This window comes from Protopterus annectens, chromosome 3.part1 (assembly GCF_019279795.1).
Source record: "Protopterus annectens isolate FY-2018-M chromosome 3.part1, PAN1.0, whole genome shotgun sequence".
NCBI classification, from domain to species: Eukaryota; Metazoa; Chordata; order Ceratodontiformes; family Protopteridae; genus Protopterus; species Protopterus annectens.
This window is the reverse complement of record NC_056732.1, coordinates 626846294-626865547: the sequence shown is the minus strand read 5'-3', so window position 1 is coordinate 626865547 and position 19254 is coordinate 626846294. Positions and strand designations below refer to the sequence as shown.

The 19254-nt window shown below is 39.9% G+C and overlaps 1 protein-coding gene across 3 annotated transcripts in view; it reads right to left on the bottom strand.

The window, feature by feature from the left end:
* The window catches only part of LOC122798227 (probable 2-ketogluconate reductase), a 609788-nt gene extending 598791 nt beyond the window's left edge, over positions 1–10997 (bottom strand). For 2 of the 3 annotated variants that reach the window (XM_044067001.1, XM_044067002.1), the window contains exon 1: positions 10641–10997. In XM_044067001.1, coding sequence (XP_043922936.1) covers positions 10641–10829 — 189 coding nt within the window. In that variant the 5' untranslated portion in view covers positions 10830–10997. The remainder of the gene's footprint in view (positions 1–10640) is intronic. The other variant, XM_044067004.1, reaches the window with a different exon arrangement.
* Between the last annotated feature and the right edge of the window lie 8257 nt (positions 10998–19254).

Genomic DNA, 19254 nt, shown 5'->3' with positions numbered 1-19254 from the left:
AGGAAGTTCTTTATCAACTGGGCTGTGCAGCTGTGGTGTGTGTAGGTATGTAGGTGCCCTAGCTGTGTTGGTGATGTGTGTGTGTATGTATGCACACAGTTCTGCCATGTGGCTGCCCTATACAGAGGTTTGTTGGACAGCTGCAGACAGTACATGGCAGGGTGCACAGTTTACCGTGTCCAGCCATGGACATGGGAACTGTGCCTGCCAGAGCTTCCATGGGCACTACCAGGTAGAAGCCCAGATATGTTCCTCTCCCCTGATGATGACAAATGTCCACTGGATCCATGTCCCTGTTGGGACTGACCAGGACCATGTGCATGTGGCCAGCTGCATTGTGGTGTAGACAGCACCCCCCTGCAGTGCTGGTTCTAGTACTGCCACTACAGGAGAGGGTCTGACTTCTTGCATGTCCACGTAGACCTCCACCTGTCGGTGTTGCTGACCTACATCTATGTGGCTGACATCCTACTCCCACCATATGCTTTAACACAGACACCACACGGTCAAGGATTCCCCCCATCTCACCCAACTGTCTATCCAGGACCTCTGCAAAATAATGGTGGGCACCTGCAAGATCACGGATGTTGTCAAGTATAGCAGAATGAGTATCCCTCTGGAGCCTCAGACTTTGTTTGATGTAATATTCCATACGTGTCTGTGCCTCCATGATGGCCCGAAACATGCGTCTGGTGACACCTGCTGTGTCACTTCTGTCAGGCGCATGATGGCCAGCAGCCCTTCTATGAGCACCCCTGTACATTTGACTGTGTGGTACCTCGCCAGTCATCCAGCTATGGCTGCTGTGGATAGACACACTTGCCATGGTCCCCAAACTGTCCTGTCCCATGCTACCACCCACCAACTGTCCCTCATCTATGGCCACTGGTGATGGGGTATGTATATGTATTGTGACTGTGTGCGGGCATGGGGTGGATAAAAGTCCACCGATGGCACAGCTTCAGCCCCTGACAACCCTGCCTGTGCCTCAGCGTACCTATCATCGCTGTCAGAGTCTATATGGACACTAACATCAGTTTGCCTGCAGGGGGGACCCTGACCCACCTCGCCACCTGTGAGGGGAAAACAAAAAAATGTAATTTAAGACCTGTACATTATTGCTTACCTCTATACACACACACACACACACACACACACACACACACACACACACACACACACACACACACACACACACACACACACACATGCACACACACATGCACACGCGCACACACACACACACTCACACACACACACACATACACACACACACACAGGTGAGATGGCACAAAGATATTACACAGACCTCTCATTACCCAACAGTCAACATGCATGACATATGGCACTCAACAGGATGCACTGCAGCTATACTCAATCCCTGTTACCAATATTATACATCTCTGTGATGCTTGAGTTGCGTTAGTAGGTGATGTCCCTTCCCCGGAACACATTGCACCCATGTACACAGTATTGCTGTGCACCTATACAGTACCCTGGTATGTACTTTGCACCATACCTCATGAGTGTACTCACCATAGCTGAATGTGTATATGTTTGGCAGTTATGTTTGCTCTGTTGCTCACAGCCCCTACGTGTGGCAGTTATGTTTGCTCTCTTGCTCATAGCCCCTATGGTTTGTCTGACACATACCTGGGATGATATGATGACTAATGTCAATAGTTAATGCCTGACCTCTGATTTGCAGATCTCATCATCAGCAGTGCATGTATGAGCAATAAAATCCAATTACACTGACAACCTTCAAAACTTACTGTGTATATGAGGAGTGTACACACCCTTGTTGACATGACAGCCTCTTTCATGATATGCAGTGGGGCCACAATACTGCATATGCTAACATACACACCTGATATATGACATATGACCTGTGCAATCAAATGCAGTATAAAACAAATGTGTTAGTCATGCAGATGCTGATAGAGATGCATACAATATGCACACCCTTAACACAATGGTTTGTTGCAGCATCTGTTAAGTGAACTACAGCAGTCACTACTCCTGGAAGGGGTATACTAGCATGGCCCATCTTCACTTGCCATTATTTGGTCACTCCGCCTTATAAATGTCCCCCAACTCTGCCGGATTGCAAGGTCAGCTCATGTGCACAGCTCTTGGAGGTCACACAGAGCCTTCACTATTGCTGTGGAGTCAGGGTTATGTCTGGCACAATTCATGATCTTGACTGTGTTCAGATACAGCCATTCTTAGTGAGCTTTGGATGTATGCTTCAGTTCACTGTTGTGTTTCAGGATGACACCCCTCCCCATCCTCAGCCTTATTGCAGATGCTTGACAACTATGGGCCACACATGAGTGTCATTTGGCAGTGTTCCAAATTCAGAATGCCATGTCTACCGACCTAATTCCTGCTAATGAACAGCAACCCTAAAGGTGTACACTGGCACCAGCAAGGTATAAATGGGGATGGTGGGCCGGATGTGGAGTGAGGTGTTGCTTGTGCACCACATGTATCTTTATTAATACTGTCTGTAGGTTTCAACCTTGGTCTCAGTACACCATTACACATTGCAACACATGCCTTTGGGAGACTTGATGTTATGCATATGCTACCTGTAGAGAGCCCTTGATGATGTTTCCTGTGGAACAACTCTTCCATCTGATTACCCTAACCCATAGGCCACACTTATGCAGATTCCAGGTGATTGTCAACATAGGTACTGCACAAGCAGTACTTGCTAGACATTTCTACAAGTCCATCAGTATTGCTGCATGTTTCTGGGCAGCCTCCATGACCAGTTTGCAACATGTGTTGTCATCTGCCTTGGATGGGCATCTGTTTATTTTCTACATTAATGTTGTCCCATACTTCATACACACAAACATGACTGTCTGCTCTGTTTGACATGGTATATGCAATGGTGAGGTAAGGCTACTTCTCCCATGCCTGAGTGCTACCTTTTGTATATGGGATCCATTCCATGGTTTGTAAGATGTGTGCAAGCCATGGCTGCCTCTGTTGCAGGTGAGTGGGCAAATGTCATGGACATACATTTTGGACAGCAGACCATTACTTGGTGTGACATTGAGGCCCTGTACTTGATGGAAGGTGTGTACTCAAGAAGAGTGAATGCTGTCAGTACCTCAAAATCTGCTTCCACAATATGTTATTTGGAGCGTGTGCACACATATGCTTCTAGTGTTTGTTAAGGTATGGGTTCCCCATTTTTGTTGTCCTAACATAGGATTCCATATTACACATTCATTGCTCATGTTAGCATCACATTACAGGTTATAAAAGGTGTGGAATGTGGTATTGTGATTTGCCATTGTTTAGATCAGGAACAGTTGCCATTGCAATAGTGGTGTATACACTGTTGTAGCCACTGTATAAGGGTAATATTTCAGACATGTCCCTACTGTAGGCCATTTGCCCCACCATTATTTTCATCTCTCCCCACACATCCTGCACTGACAGGTTGTTAGGTATACTGCAGGACTCTTACATACCCTTCAGATATGCCACCATGGTGATCACTGTAATGCAGTGCAGCTGACAGCAACAATAAGTGAACATGTACAGCATGCATTATGGGTAGGTGTGTTAAATGTGTGCATGGCAAATACCATGACCATAACATGGCCGGTGTATTGGCAAACCTGAACAAAACGCCATACTCACGAGCTACAGACTGCTGCCCCAGTTGTATTCCAGAGGGACATACATAGTTGTGTGAGAGATGTAATGTCAGTAGCCACACCTGTGGCATTGGTACAGGGTGGGAGCAGCATTTCAGTACATCAACAGTACAAACCCACAATACTAGAGATTATGCACATCTGTTCATTACTACACCACAGCAACAGACTATGTTATCTGACATATGCATGAAGATACTTTATAGATGAAGATGGATAAGCAACAGTGATCTACTAATGTGCTCTGGAGCCTTACTTGCACACTCCTCATCCACTGTGTGGGTGGCACCCACCTCCACAATGCTATCTTCAGGTTCCTGGCTTTGCTGGTGGGCGGGTGACCCACGGCTGGAGAGGAGCTCCTCAGCATGTGTCAGTGGGGGCTGGATGGCATGATCCCCCACATGTGGCTAGCTGGTCCCTCCTAACTGCAGCAGCACGGTGACGGGTGTGGTGGATCAGGTCGGTGCACAGATGTTGCACCTGCTCATAACTACAGTTATGCAGGCCATCATTTACCCTGTGGATGAGCTCATTCCACAGGGTGATCCTGTCCTGCAGATCATGGGCCCTGTGTCCAAATAGGGTTCCATGATGTAGTACGACGAAGTTTATAATGACATCCTTTTCCTGGGGTGTATATGCAGGGAGACATTTATGGGACATTGTACCTGGAAGACATAAACAGGAAAAAAAGTCAGAGGACTTCATACTGCAAGGATATGAAAGTTGTTAATTGACATCTCCCCCCCTCCCCACACACCATATCTGCAACAATAATCTAAACACACAAATCAATGGGTATGTTTACACCAAACCTACTGTTGGGACATATATTCTATTGTACAACAAATATTGAAATGTGTTTCTATACATGTTCCATGTTGAAACACTATCATTGGTGGCCTGTAGCTATCAATGTAACCTGCATGCCATTGTAATGGCCACTGTGGTTCCATATATGCATGTGTTCTGTTTGCTATGCAACTGTTCTAAATCTGGTGTTTTGGGTTAATGGGAATATCTGTGCATGCTGTTATAACTAATCCTGGATTGTGTTGACTATAACTAACCAACATATGTTCTAAAACTGCAACACAATAGCATGTTTGGGAAGGCCATTCCTAGCAGACTCACCACTCCCACCTCATCTGGCTGTGGCACCGGGCCCCAGCAAGTCAAGGACCCACCCTAGAACCTCCTCTTCTGCTGGTCCTGCACTACCTTCAGGTGGAACTGCCTCAGGGGATGGGGCTCACCCCCCCAGGAGTGGACATGGGCAGGATCCTTTCACCTGAAGTCAGGCCCAGGGTCTGGTGCATAGGGAGCTCTGCAGAGAATTAGGAGATCTGCTATGCCAGCTTGAGGGCCATGTGGTGCAATTAGACGGTCAGCCTGCCCCTCCTGCTCAGACCCAGCAGAGCCACTTTCAGGGCTGTGAAGGTGCAGTGGTGACTGCCCATGGGTGGAGACCTTAGTCCCACTGTCTCCATTTGGAGGCTCATGGGCTTCCAATTTCCAAACACCCCTCCCCATCCAAGGTGTTTACCCCACACATGTGTCATATACCACCCCTGTATGCTGTCTTGTCTGTCTTTACATACCCATTGATTTGTGTGTTTAGATTATTGTTGCAGATATGGTGGGGGGGTGAGAGAGATGTCAATTAACTTGTATATCCTTGCAGTACTCACAACTTTAATGATCATTGTTCTAATCTTTACTCTACAGGTATTACTACAATACCCTATGGCCTTGGTTTGGGCAGTGATATGTTTGTAGTGTATACTTCAACTGTCTTGTAGCTAAATTATACATCTCTTACCTGGTAGACCTGTGGAGGGAATGTTTGTTAACACTACCTGACACATATTCCCAGATTCTGAGTTAATATTATGCACATGCCTCTCAGTCTCTTAATGTACACACTCTAGACAAAGCTTGACAACATACGGGTACAAATAGGGACATATTTTGAATATTGCTCTCATAAACTTGGAGAGTTGCTAGAGTAACAGGATTTGTTTAATATACATTTTCTAAAGGTTTTGAGGTCTGAAAATCAAACGTATGTCATTATTTAGTGACTACAATTCTGAGATCCTCCCACTATTCCTTTGGTGTTTTCTGTCTAAGTCTCTCTTGGTTGTACAATCTGACCTTGTAATTACAACAGTCTTATACAGACATTCCTAGTCATATTTGTATGTAGCACAGTGTGATAAACAATGGTTGACACAACATTATTATTCTGATATCAGATGTTGGTGAATGCTACATGTCAGGCTATGCAATACCAGAGTAAACACTACCAGTCCAGGATTTAAATCTTTATTGCCAGGCAGTTACAGTTTGCTTATCTGACAAACCTGTGGGGGGAATGTTTGTTAACACTACCTAACTGTTTCTTCACATATTCCCAGATTCCTAGTTAATATTATGCACATACCTCTCAGTCTCTTAATGTACACACTCTGGACAAAACTTGACAACATGGGAGTACAAATAGGGACATATTTTGAATATTGCTCTCATAAACTTGGAGAGTTGCTAGAGTGACAGGATTTCTTTTATTATACATTTTCTGAAGGTTTTCTGGCCTGAAAATCAAATGTATGTCATTATTTAGTGACTACAATTCTGAGATCATCCCACTGATTTGCCAGGGGGACAGCGGAACAGGCAGAAAATATGAGCCAATTATCTGGACATTCTGCAAAAATCTGTACAGTTGAGAGGTATGATTATGCATACAGCTTACTACTACTCCCAGGATTCGAACCATGGCTGTGTCTGCTAAAAGTACAACAATTTAAGTTTCATCAGAGTGTGCTAGCTGGATATTGCTGTTTATCTCTTCAGTGTTTTCTGTCTAAGTCTCTCTTGATTCTACAATCTGATCTTGTACTTACAACAGTCTTATACAGACATTCCTAGACATTTTTTGTTATGTATCATAGTGTGGGGAGCATTGGTTAACACAACATTACTATTGAGAGAATGCAACAATAAATGCCATACAATACCATAGTAAATACAACCAGTCCAGGATTTAGAACTTTATTGCCAGGCAGTTACGGTTTTATTTAAATATGACCTATATGGGACTATTACTGTCATATTGTCTGGTTTATTCAGTGCACCACATAGACAGTTTTTATACTGTCAGGTGACTTTCTACTACTTTATATTTATTTGGCGTGACTACTACAACCAGGATTGTTACTCACCAGCCTCTGACACAGCCTTTGCAACCTACTAGCATGGGCTTCCTGATTCACAGCCCACTCAGCTGCAGCTGTAAGGGAAATATAGAAATATTTAGGTATACCTATCTATCATATACACAGGCTGGACATTAGTAAACAGTTATTATTATAACTACTTACATACTGCTGGGACATCACCCCTCTATCTTGCTTCTTGGACCCACTCATCCAAGAGCTCCCTCTTTTACCACTTCAAGTCAGCATAGTTGTGCCGGACCTGCTCACCAGTCCAAGAGATACTAGTGGCACTGGTGAGATCACGGGCGGGATGGTCCCAGGCTTCTGCTTTATACTGGGAGCCTTGGTACTGGTCATGCAGCAGTCTCTCATCATGGTTTTGTATCAGGAGTCCTACCATGACCTTGGACTTCTGAATGCCCCAGTGCTGCACATGGAAGCGCATGCCCTCACCAACTCCTGCCATACTGCCTACAGTGGGAAACTGCAACCAGTTATGAGCTGTATTCTTGCCTGTGGGGTTTAAATATGACCGGTTTCCCACCCTTTGCACTGATAGGATGGTTTTGAATATTCTGAGCTAAGTTACGCTATGGGCAAACCTGCTTAGCTAAGGTTGGCAGTGCTTAAAGGGGCAGGTTCAGCATTGCTTACCAATGGGCAAATCCACTTAGCTGGGCTACTAATTGCTTAGCAGTCATATTTATACAATGCTTACACCTGGTAAGCAGAGTTGCGCAATGCTTCGCATTGCTTATTTTTTTTATTTTATAGACTATCGACTGTAAGGGATTGATTTGTCATTCATTACATATTATATATTGGTTTACTGACCCTGACATCCCCAATGTGCTTTCATTACATTTATTCATATGTGACTACACTGTATGGGGCACTTGTGTTTATATGGGGGTTTCCCAATTATATTAAACTGACACCGCACATCTGGACCTACTACAGTACTCTGGTTAACAAATATATGTTATTTAGTAGCTAATTATAAAATAAATGTTTATGCACTGCTTTCAAATGTAAAATGCAAATTGATTACAGTGGAGATCGAACCGGGAATGGCTGCTTGCAAAGCGTACTCTCGAACCACTACACTATTGCAATACTTCTTATGCTGGATGTCTCTTACTATTTAACTTCTTGTGCTGTTTAAGCTGGACTAAGCGTAGCTAAGCAATGGACACACCCACGCAGCTACGCTTAAACTTTATTGTCTGTTTAAAAAAAATATTTGTTGTGTTATTTTATTTGTACCCTTCAGAATATCCTTGCTAATGCTGAACCTGTTATTCTATCAACGTTCTGCTTTGTGGGACAATTGTCCCTTTTGGCTTTGTCCACATTCCTTACTCTGATGGGTTGGGAGGTGTGCACTATGTGCTTATGCTACATGTGTTATTCTAACAACATTTGTCTTGGTAGGGATGATTGTCCCTTATGACTTTGACCAGATTTGTTATCCTGATGGGTTGAGGGTGTTACGAGCATTCTCGCTCATTTTAACTTGCTGAAAGGCAATTCTGGAGTGCAGTGGGTGTGTATATTGTGAGAGCTCTGCTCTCAGACACAGCCCCTGTGCTCATACACAGAACCATGTCCATTTTACAGCACGGCAGCGTGCCTTCATACATATGCATAGCACGCTGCCTTGCTGAACAGGAAAGGTCCCTGCCGTGCAGGAATACCTTATTCTTGCACAGCTGCTTGCTGAACCCAGGGTCTGCTTTTTTAAAAGATCTCCAGTCCAGCCTAAGTGAAAAAGGTCTTTCAGCATGCAGGCTTGGTTGATTACTTGTTTATTGTATTTTGCTTAACATTTTGTGCATATTCCATGTTTTACTTCTTATTTTTACTATATTGTATAACTTAAAATACATTTTTCTATGTTCTATGAATTTTAATATGTAATTTCCTGGAGCTTTTCTCCTTGGGTTTCTACTGAAAATGGGCTTCTAGCTCAGCTGGATCAACCCCATTTAACAAATGTCAAGTAAAATAAAATAAAATAAAGTGCGTTCTTCTACAGGATTTTTGAAAGACAGGAGTGGAGCAAAAGACAATACCAAGTCCATAAAGTCAATACTTTAAGCTATTAAACTGGCAGAGCTGCCAGTGACCTCCAGAAGTCCCAAAGTTTAGTCATGCACAGCATGGTATACTACACAGAAAATTGCCAAATCCTCACATATGTAATCCACAAGATAAATCTTCACTCACCATTAGCAAGTTTCAAAACACAGCAGGTGAGGCACTCCACCCTATCTATGTATCCAAACTTTGGAATTTAATCCCTTCCCCACTCAAGCACTTAAACAGATCAAGGAAACACAAATTTTTAAACAGAGCTCAAAAACTATCTGACAAAATCCTGGCTTATTCTCGGGATGAACATGCCATAATTCTCTACATAAATCATTATTTACAACATGGAACCCCTTTAAATCAGTAACATGGAAAGAAACGTGCACTATATGTGTTTGTTATATGCACAAGTAAAACTGAACTGCTATATAAAACCTTTTATTGTATATATAACAACTGAAAGGATTATATGTCATGAATGTACTTCTGCGTAAACTTATTACTCCCCTGACTGTCAAGTGATGTTTGTTTACTCTCATTTATTGTTTATCTGCAGGTTTTCTCCTGGGCCTTAAGTAAAAAAAGGGTTCAATGCCCAGTCATACTACCTTGGTCAACCAATGTAAAATAAATAAATCAATCAAGAAAAAGTTGAACAAACCTTTGGTATTCTTTGTTCAAAATAAGTTACGTGACCCTTACAGTAGACAGATAATTTCTAACTGGTTGGGTATTTATAGTGGTCTTTTTTCAATGATTTGGTTATAGGGGGTAACTGGAATGGCATGGGTCTATATTATGGCAATGCCATTTGCTCACCTTACTGATGCATGCTGACCCTAACCATGCCCCCAAACCTAACCCTGCATCTTACCTTAAAAAAAACCTTTCTATAACTACCTATATTCAGGCAAACCATGTCCTATGGTATTGGTCTGATTTAGTTTTTTTTTTTTTTCATTTTAATGCATTTTTAGTGTAAACTGAGCACAGAAGTAGCGGGTTTACCTTTTTCCCTCTGTTAATTTAATGTGGGTTTAGGTGTTTTTTTCTCTGTAGTCAGATGTATCCACATTAAGAACAGTCTGTGTTTTAGTCTCTGTGTTGTGAGTATCTACATTATGAAGTGTCTACATTTTTAAATAATAGATATTAGATATATTTGTATGTGTCTATGTATTTATTTTTCTATTTTCTATTTACATTTTACAAACATGCAGACATTAATATATCTATGTACATCCAGACAGATAAAAGAGGTCCAAATATGCATGCATATGTATAGTTGTGTCTGAGGACTACTTTAAGTATAAGTGTCCATTTGTAGTAATGCTTCACAATGTGTCCTACTTCTTATGGAACTAGCCTAAAATTAGTCATTTATTTGTGCAGAGAGTATACTGATTAAGTGAGCAAAATGAAATACCTACTAGTAGATACTGCATATCATTTTGCAATTGAAAAACTTGTGCAGGATTTTCACACTTGCCCAACATATAGCTGTCTTTCAGAATTACATACTTCCATGCTTTCTTCAAGCCACTTTTTTCTAGTGTTAAAGTCTGCCCATTATGCATTCATTTTGGCAATATTTATAACTACATTTAAAAGAAGAAACAAGTAAACAAAACATACATACGTTTTTGTTTTCTCCGGTGTAGCTTTTTCTGCTGCAGACTGATATTGGTGGGCTAGCATTAGCCTTTTTGCAGAACAGTCTTTGATAACAGACAAACAAGCCAGCTTGACATGACAGGTGACATTGGAGAACAATATGAGTCTGGGAACGAAAGTTCAAAAGCAAGCTATGTTTCAGGAATGCTGCCATTGTAAACAGCCAGTGCCACGTGTATTAAGGAAGCACAATTCTGATAACACTTTTATACTTGCTTATTTTTTCTCCAACTTTATTAAGTCCTTCAACATTCAGCTACTATCACTCCACAATCCTGAAAACAGGGCCAGTTTTGAAAAGGAATTTCCTAACCATTCCAGGAATGAACATGATTCACACTGGTCTGTGCTTTGAACAGTTCCACTGCAGTGCATTATGCACTTTGACTCCTGTGATAACATGTACATGAAATGACACAAGGTAACTTTAAGGTCAGAGGCATCAGCTGCAGAATGTTTCACTGTAAAGTGGTAAGGATCTACATGAATAAGTAACTTTTCTGGAAGTAATCACTGCATGTAAATGACTGTCCAGCATTACATATTTTATACATAAATATGGTATATAAAAACAAGATGAATGAAATACACTTCAACCATTTTAAATCACAGATGTAGTTGGAGACTTGTTTTGCCCTTGAATAAATGTGCTTGCTGTGGCCTACACTTCCTTAGCAACAGATCACAGATGCAGATTATCTGTTTGTTTTAAAGGTACAGCTCAGCCTCATTCAGGAAAAGAAATAGCTCACATTCTTTTTCTTTTTTAGATGTCAGATACTTTTATGGTCTGAATTTAAAAGATTCGGTAAGCTACAGTTGAGCAAAATGATCATTTCTGTTGGAAATCTAAATTATTTCCCTCCAAAACATTTTGAAAGTTTTTTACTAATTGCTGAATATTCACTTATCTCATCTATGCCTTACTCATAAATAGTGATATAGAAAGAGCCAGTGAAAAAATGTGAACAGCAGGCTGTTTATTCTAGAATACGTTCATCAACGGCCAGTCACATAGGTGCATCAGATGGTCCCGCCTGCTGTTCTATCAGCCTCAGTGATTCTGTTCACTATGCCTTTTTAGGGTGTTCCATACTATATCTGGGGGAAAACAGCATATATTGTTTTTAATCCCTTATTTCTCTGCAGACCTTGAGATTAATTTCTTCTGGGATAAACTTTAATAATGTCAAAGTGCAATTCCACAAACTTGGGAGTGTAACTTGGTAGATATGACTTAAATAAGAGTGCATGATTTGAGAAAAGACAGGAAGGGAAGCAACAAAGACCTGGATATTATGCATCGGATGGCATGCCCAACAATGAACTTTTTCTGTTTTTACTGGTTTTGGTTACTAGGAGCAATACATAAAGACAGCAGCATACTGGTTTCTATAACATGAACCCCCTCCCACAAAAACACTTTTATTTTATTTTGTTTGTAGTTTTGATTAATATTCAGTTCTTTGCTAAGTTTAAATGTACTGTAGTCACTGTATTGAAAAGTCAGATTAATGATTGTTGACCTATCAATACAGACCCTAAGTGCCTGACAGCAAGAGGTTCTCCGGTTCAATTCTCATGGCCTCGATCACTGCTCTAAACAATGTAGATACAGTTGATTGCCTTGTTTTGTTGAAGAAGTTTGTGTCATCTGGACCTACTGGACAATTAAAGTCCCACTCAGAAAAAAAAGTTTCCTCCCTTATTCACCAACATATAAAACTTACAATTATAATGATTTGGGAAGGATTTCTTGTGGAATTACTATAGATGCCATAGTAGGAAGAAATTTTGGCAGATAGCATTTAGACCCTAGCAATCTCCAACAATTTTCCTGCCAATTGTCTGTCACTTTCGTGTCATACAACTGGATCAGCAGTATAGCTGACACAAGCCTGCTGCCCAGAGTGACATGCAGATATTACCAATGTGTTTAGCTTTATATGACCAGGATGAGTTAGATATGTGTTTAAAACTGTCCCACTAGTTGTCTGCAAAACTGGACAGTGGACAGTTTTGCTTTTCTAAATAAGATATGACCTTTCTATCTGAGTTCCTATTCCCACTGATATTGAAAGAACAGTCATTTATTCAGGTGAACCGAGTTTTATACTAACTCAAGAAATAATCTGTTTGTTACAAATGCTGTCAGATTGATGTCCCCATCAAAATTATAATGAACCCTCAGATCTAGAGATGGGCATGTTCCATTTATATAAAAAATCTGTAACATCCATGACACCATCAATATGCACATACATTGAAATGCAACTGGTACAAACAGAGACAACTATGTATGTTCCTGCTTACAACAACATAAAGCCTGCTGTGCAATGGCACATGACTCCACCAAATAACAGAAAGCTAAGGAGTGATATGGCTCAGATCCATACAGCAGTGCGGAATTCCTCATGTGGAAAAGAATATGGCTCATAGAGTTCATATTCCATCCATCCACAGCCCCTTTTTCCCATTTTTGTAAATGGGGTTGAGATGTCAATTCAGTAGTGACAGTTATCTATAGCCAAGGTTTACACCACTGGGTAGCTAGCCGTGCCGTAGTAGTTTTTCCATACCACACACTCACGTGCACATCTATGGCCAATTTTGAGTTTCTAATCCATCTACTGTATGTCTTTCGAATGTGAGAGAGAACCGGAGCACCTGGCAGAAACCTACATGAACACAGGGAGAACATGCAGTCTCTGCACAAAAGTCTCCCCACCTGAGAATCGAATGGGAGAATCTCTTGCTGTTAGGATCTCAGGGTCTATATTTGACTTTTCAATAAAATGAATACAGTACATCTAAACTTAACACAAAATGAAAACAAATCAAAACAACAAACAAAATAAAATAAAAGCGATTTTGCAGAAGGGGAAGACCCCTGCATTCTCCACATCCTTAGTAATTAAATATACCAACTCTGACACTGCACAACAATAGGGAAAAAATAAAAATTCCTACCCCACTGCTTGTGATCTCACACTAGTATCTCAAGAAGCCAGTAACTGAATGATCTTCCAGTAACAACTGTGAAAGCTGGCAACAGCAATCATATGTAGTACATGCACACATACACGCACAGAGATACACACACACACACACACACACACACACACACACACACACACACACACACACACACACACACACACACACACACACACACATATGCATTCACTCACACACATTAAAACATACATACAGAAGGACACTTTTTTAATATTCTGGATACATCAGTCAAATAAGTTCAATGCAATACAGCAAACACTAAAAATCAACAGTCTGAAGTCCAACAGAAAGAAAAGCTCTGTTAATGTCAAAGTTGCTCAGAAAACGGAGATGCTAGGAACCCAGAGCATAACTTAAAGTTAGAGTGTAAGTTGTCTAAATTTTGATGATGCGAGGTATTGCCAACTATGCTAGGAGAAGTAGAGCAGTGGATGTGTAACGTACACAAGCAGAACTAGCTGGAATTTTGTAAAGAATTATATGTCATTTCTGTATCAAACTAATTTGTACAGATGCTTGTGTTGAAAAATGTATTTATAAAGCTGCTTGAGTTAAAAATGTAGCAACAGCGTGCTCTGCTGGACAGAAAAAGAAATATACATGTATTATTGTAACTGCTTAAATGTATATGTTTTAACAAGGATACTGGAAGAGAAGAGGTTACTCTCAAAGTTTGAAAATAGTTTGAAATTAAATTATCTGGCTTATGCCACAAATACTGTATCTTACAGTTCTCAATGCAGTCAGAGACAAAAAGTCTGTACTAGGAAGCCTCCTGCATTGTCTTTGGGGTGAACTAATTGCTACTCTGGAAGGGTGAAGGTTTGAATTTGTTTTATGACTTCCAGGAGCTGCAGCACATCTTATCAAGGCTCTGTGTGTGTGTGTATTATTGACACATATATGCTAAATCCTGACAGCTTCTAGCCAAGGGGGGAAGCAAGGAAACCAGAAGTCAGATGACCAGATGTATTGATGTCATTCTGTAATCCATCACTAAAAATAATGTTTGGATACTAGGTGAAACTAAAGTCTCATAGCACTCTGTTTTTTTAACCTGGCAAAGAAGATTTTCTCAACTACTTCATCTTGCCTTGCTCTAGTAGGTAACGAGGGAATAATATTTTTTATATCAGCCAGGAAATACAGTGAGATTAGTTAAGTATTGCTTTTTCTGTAAATGTGTGAACCTATCCACCTGCATTATTTTTAAAATTTCCTGTGAATGAAACTCTGGTGTTTATTATAAACAGATATTGAGTATTTTCATGTTGTTTTATTATTTATTATTAAATATATTTAAACTTTCATTGTGGCCGGTCCTTTAGAGAATACTTTAACCTTTGAGAGTACTTGTATCTATTGGTGACACTGTGGCCACTCCTGAAAGCCTGGCTGTTTAGTCAATATTCCAACTCCAAGAACTTCAGTACTTTATTACAGCAAAGCATTCAGATATAAATCCTTCTTCAGTGCATTATACAGTCTGTAACATTCTTTCAGTTTTTGTAAAACAAGACTAAAATCGTGTGAGCATGGCTAGCTAATCACATCATCTCTACAATAATTCAATTAACATTTTAGCTTAGAGATGTAGCAGTTCCTTAAAAAGCTTCCTTAAAAAGTACTCAGACATACTTTTAGCTCAATTTATAAATAAATACTAGAACCATATACTTAATAAATCTCAGTCTAATAAAATATTTATTACAAATATTTTTACATGTTCAAATTATTTGCATATATACAAAAATACATATATATGTATATACACACATTTAAATAACTAGTGCAATTGCATTTGTCTAGTTGCTAAAACTGGCTTAATACTAACCAGGTTATTCAACCCTGGTAATACATCTGCTTGCAGTCTTAAGATCCATGCATATTCTTTATTCTGCAAAGGTTATTAACATCACCCCCTCTTACTTGCTTATGCACTGTTTCCATCACCCTAAATCTGAAGGTGTGCTCAGTACCTTTCTCCAAAATATGCTTACTTAACACATTCTGCTGTATTTGTCTACATATCTCTGACTTATGTTTTATTATTCTTTCCTTTAGTTTCCTTGTACTTTTCCCAACATAAAATGAAAAAGCATTTTAGGCAGGTACCAAGATATATTACATATTGCATGTTGCTGTACATTAAAAACAAATATTTTTTATTTGAAACTGGATAGATGTACATTTTGTTGTCCTTCATAAAAACATCAGTACAGCAGCTGCAGTTCAAACATGCTCTGTTATATAACTTACCGGAGTTTTTGGGCAAGAAATAGTGAAAAAGTTAAACAGCTCTATACTTATACTGTAAGTATAAACTCCGGTAATTTATGGAATACCAAAGATCCATAAATCTTTGACCCAGCCATCCATGAGACCTATAGTCTCAGGGAGAGGCTGGGTAACAGAACCTGTTTTATATACTTGCAAGAATGTTTAAGTAAGTATTTACCACAGAACTGGAGTTATATAAGAGACACAAATGACTTCTTGATCAAGCTGAGAGACTGGAACACAATGAATAAATGCAATGATTTTATGTTTGTAACATTGGATATTAACTCATTATTCACTGTAATTCCAAATGAATATGGCATAGAAGCAATATGGGGTTATTTAAATGAAGACACAACTAAGCCAGCTAATGACACAGAAACTAGCTGTCTCTTATTAGACCTGGTATTAACTAACAATGTATTTTTATTTAATGAGCACCCATATATACAGATAGCTGGAGTAGTCATGGGTACCCCCATGGGAAATACCTATGCAAATTTAGTTATGCATCAGTGGGAAAAATCAGTTGTATTTAATAATGAGCAAGTTATGAATAACAAGGTTCTGTTTTATTGAAGATTTGTTGATGACTGCCTCCTTATATGGAATGGTACTGAGCAAATGCTGAACGAGTATTTGGAATATTTAGAGAGTACCACTGTATTTTATAGATTCAAAACACAATGTTCAGCTAAAATAATTTCCTTTATGGATGTACTACTTGAAAAGGAAGGGAATGTAATTGTAACAAGTGTTCATAAAAAGGAAGTGCAAGTTAATCAGTATGTGCATAAAGAGAGCATGCACCCCCACACATTTTTAAAGGAATAGTGAAAGCACAACTTATTAGAACAAGTAGGTTAAATACTAGTGACAGTAAATGCAAGCTGCAGATGACTGAACTGGCAAATGAATTTATAGAGAGAAGATATGCAAAATCTATGGTGGATGAGCTAGTAAATGAAGTTGTTAATAGTAGAACAGGACTAATAAAACCTATTTTAATAGTGACTATACATGTAGTATAGTGAATAAAGAAGAAAATAAGGTTAAATATCTAACTACTTATAGTGTTAGGACTAGGGAAGTAATAAAAATTATTGAGAATAATTGGAATATTTTGTTGGCTATGCCAGGACTACATTAGTTACTTAATAATAAGCCAGATTTTACATATAGGAATTTAAAGAACTTAAAAATTATTTTACTTATTGTCAGTTTGATTACCGGGGAAGTCCATTGGGTCAGAGTGACCCGTTATCAGTGGAGGCCTGGGGAGAAAAGCTCCAAGATACATAATACAGATAAGGTACAGAAATACACGGATCTCAGTCTTACATAATATGGAAACAGTTACAAGTAAGTACCTTGAAAATATGCATAATAAGCAGAAAAGCATTGTGTGTGGACTTATTGTTTATACATTTTATTTAGTGTACACACTCAGATATTAGGTGAGAAGATGCTTTATATGAACCTGAGGGGGAAAACCCCCAGGAGAATAGCTGAAGGAGAGTTGTTGAGGGCTTAGACACCTGAGTGGGGAAACCCCCCAGGGGAATGGACTAAGGAAGATTAAGTTGGATGGTGGCAATTGCATTTCCATTTTGTGGCCAGGTGTTTGGTAAGCTGAGTTTTGAAGTTTTCTAAGTTTGGGAGGAAGAGAATTCCATTTTTTGCCTAGAGAGACAGCGAGGAGAAGTTGGCCTGTTGTACTTTCGGGTTTGGGGATAGCAATTAGGTTGTGATGCTCGGATCTGAGAGTTCTATTGGGGGTGTAATGGGGGAGGATATTAGTTAGCACTGGACACTTAGTTGGGTGATATACAAGTCTGTGTGCAGTGGTGAGTTGGAGGAAGTCTAAGTAGTTTGGGAGTTCAAGCCACTTTAGGGATCTTAGGGTAAGGCAGTGATGGGTAGAAGGTTTAGATTTGGTAGCAAATTTTGAGATTTTATTATAGCAATTTTCTAGTTTGGAGGAAATAGAGGAGAGTAGGTTAGTTAGCTGGGGGCTCCATATAATAAGGAAGGCAGTAGATACATGGTGGCTAGAGTATTCCTAGTAGTATAAGAGAGGAAGCAATTGTTCCTATACAGCATACCTAGCTTTTGGTGGATTTTCTTAATATTTTGTTGAATATGGATATCGAATTTGAGATGTTTGTCAATAGTAATACCAAGTAGTTTAGCGAAAGGGATCACTTCTATAGCTGAATTAGTTTGACTTAGAACTTTGAAGGCATTTTTGTTGTAGGAGAATGATTTTGTGGGAGGGAAAAGTAGAATTTTTGATTTGTTTGCATTGAGAGAGAGGTGGTTTTGGTGCATCCAATTTTCGGTGGTTGAGAAGGCAGTTTGTGTTTTAGACAGCAATTCTGAGAGGTTAGAGGCAGAGCAGACTAAGGTAGAATCATCTGCATATTGAATAATTTTGGAATCAGGAATGGCAGTGTGAAAGTTGTTTATGAAGATATTGAAAAGCATGGGCCCTAGGATAGATCCCTATGGTACGTCAGTGTGGGTAGGTAAGAAGGAAGAGGTAGAGCACTTCCAATTGACTGCCTGAGTTCTATCTGATAGGTAGCTGGTGAACCAGGATATAGTGTTTGGGGAGCAAATGAGCTTTGAGAGGTGATAAAGAAGGTGTTTGTGTGAAGCAGTGTCGAATGCTTTGGACAGATCAAACAGAACAGTATAGACTAGATGTCCAGAGTCTCGGGCTAGATTGACTGTTTCTAAGAAAGAGAGTAGAGCAGTTATAGTACTATGACCTGGGCTGACACCATGTTGTGTAGGTGTAAGAAGATTGTTTTGGGCCAGGTAAGGCATAAGTTGAAGGTGAATGCACCTTTCAAGGATTTTAGAGATTGGAGAGAGCAGAGCGAGAGGGCGGAAGTTAGAAATGCTGGTGTTTTTGCCTCCTTTATAAAGGGAAAGAATATAGGCTGAGTGCCAGAGTTTGGGGATGTAAGATTCCTTAATAGATCTGTTGATTATAATACTGATTGGGAGAGCTAAGGCATCAGCAGCACATTTTAGGAAGGCAGAGGGAATGTTGTCAGGAGCATTAGAGCATGGTTTAAGTTTGGATAGAAGTCTTTTTATGGAGTTAGTAGAGGCGAGTTTGATGTCGAACAAGGAGGGAGAGTTATTATTGGGGTTGGATGAGGAAGAGAGAGGGGCTGGAGGGTTAATGTTGGGGAAGGTCCTGGTCAGGTCAGAAATAGTTTCTAAGAAGAATGAGTTAAAATCAGAGGCTAGATCAAGATCTGATTTGC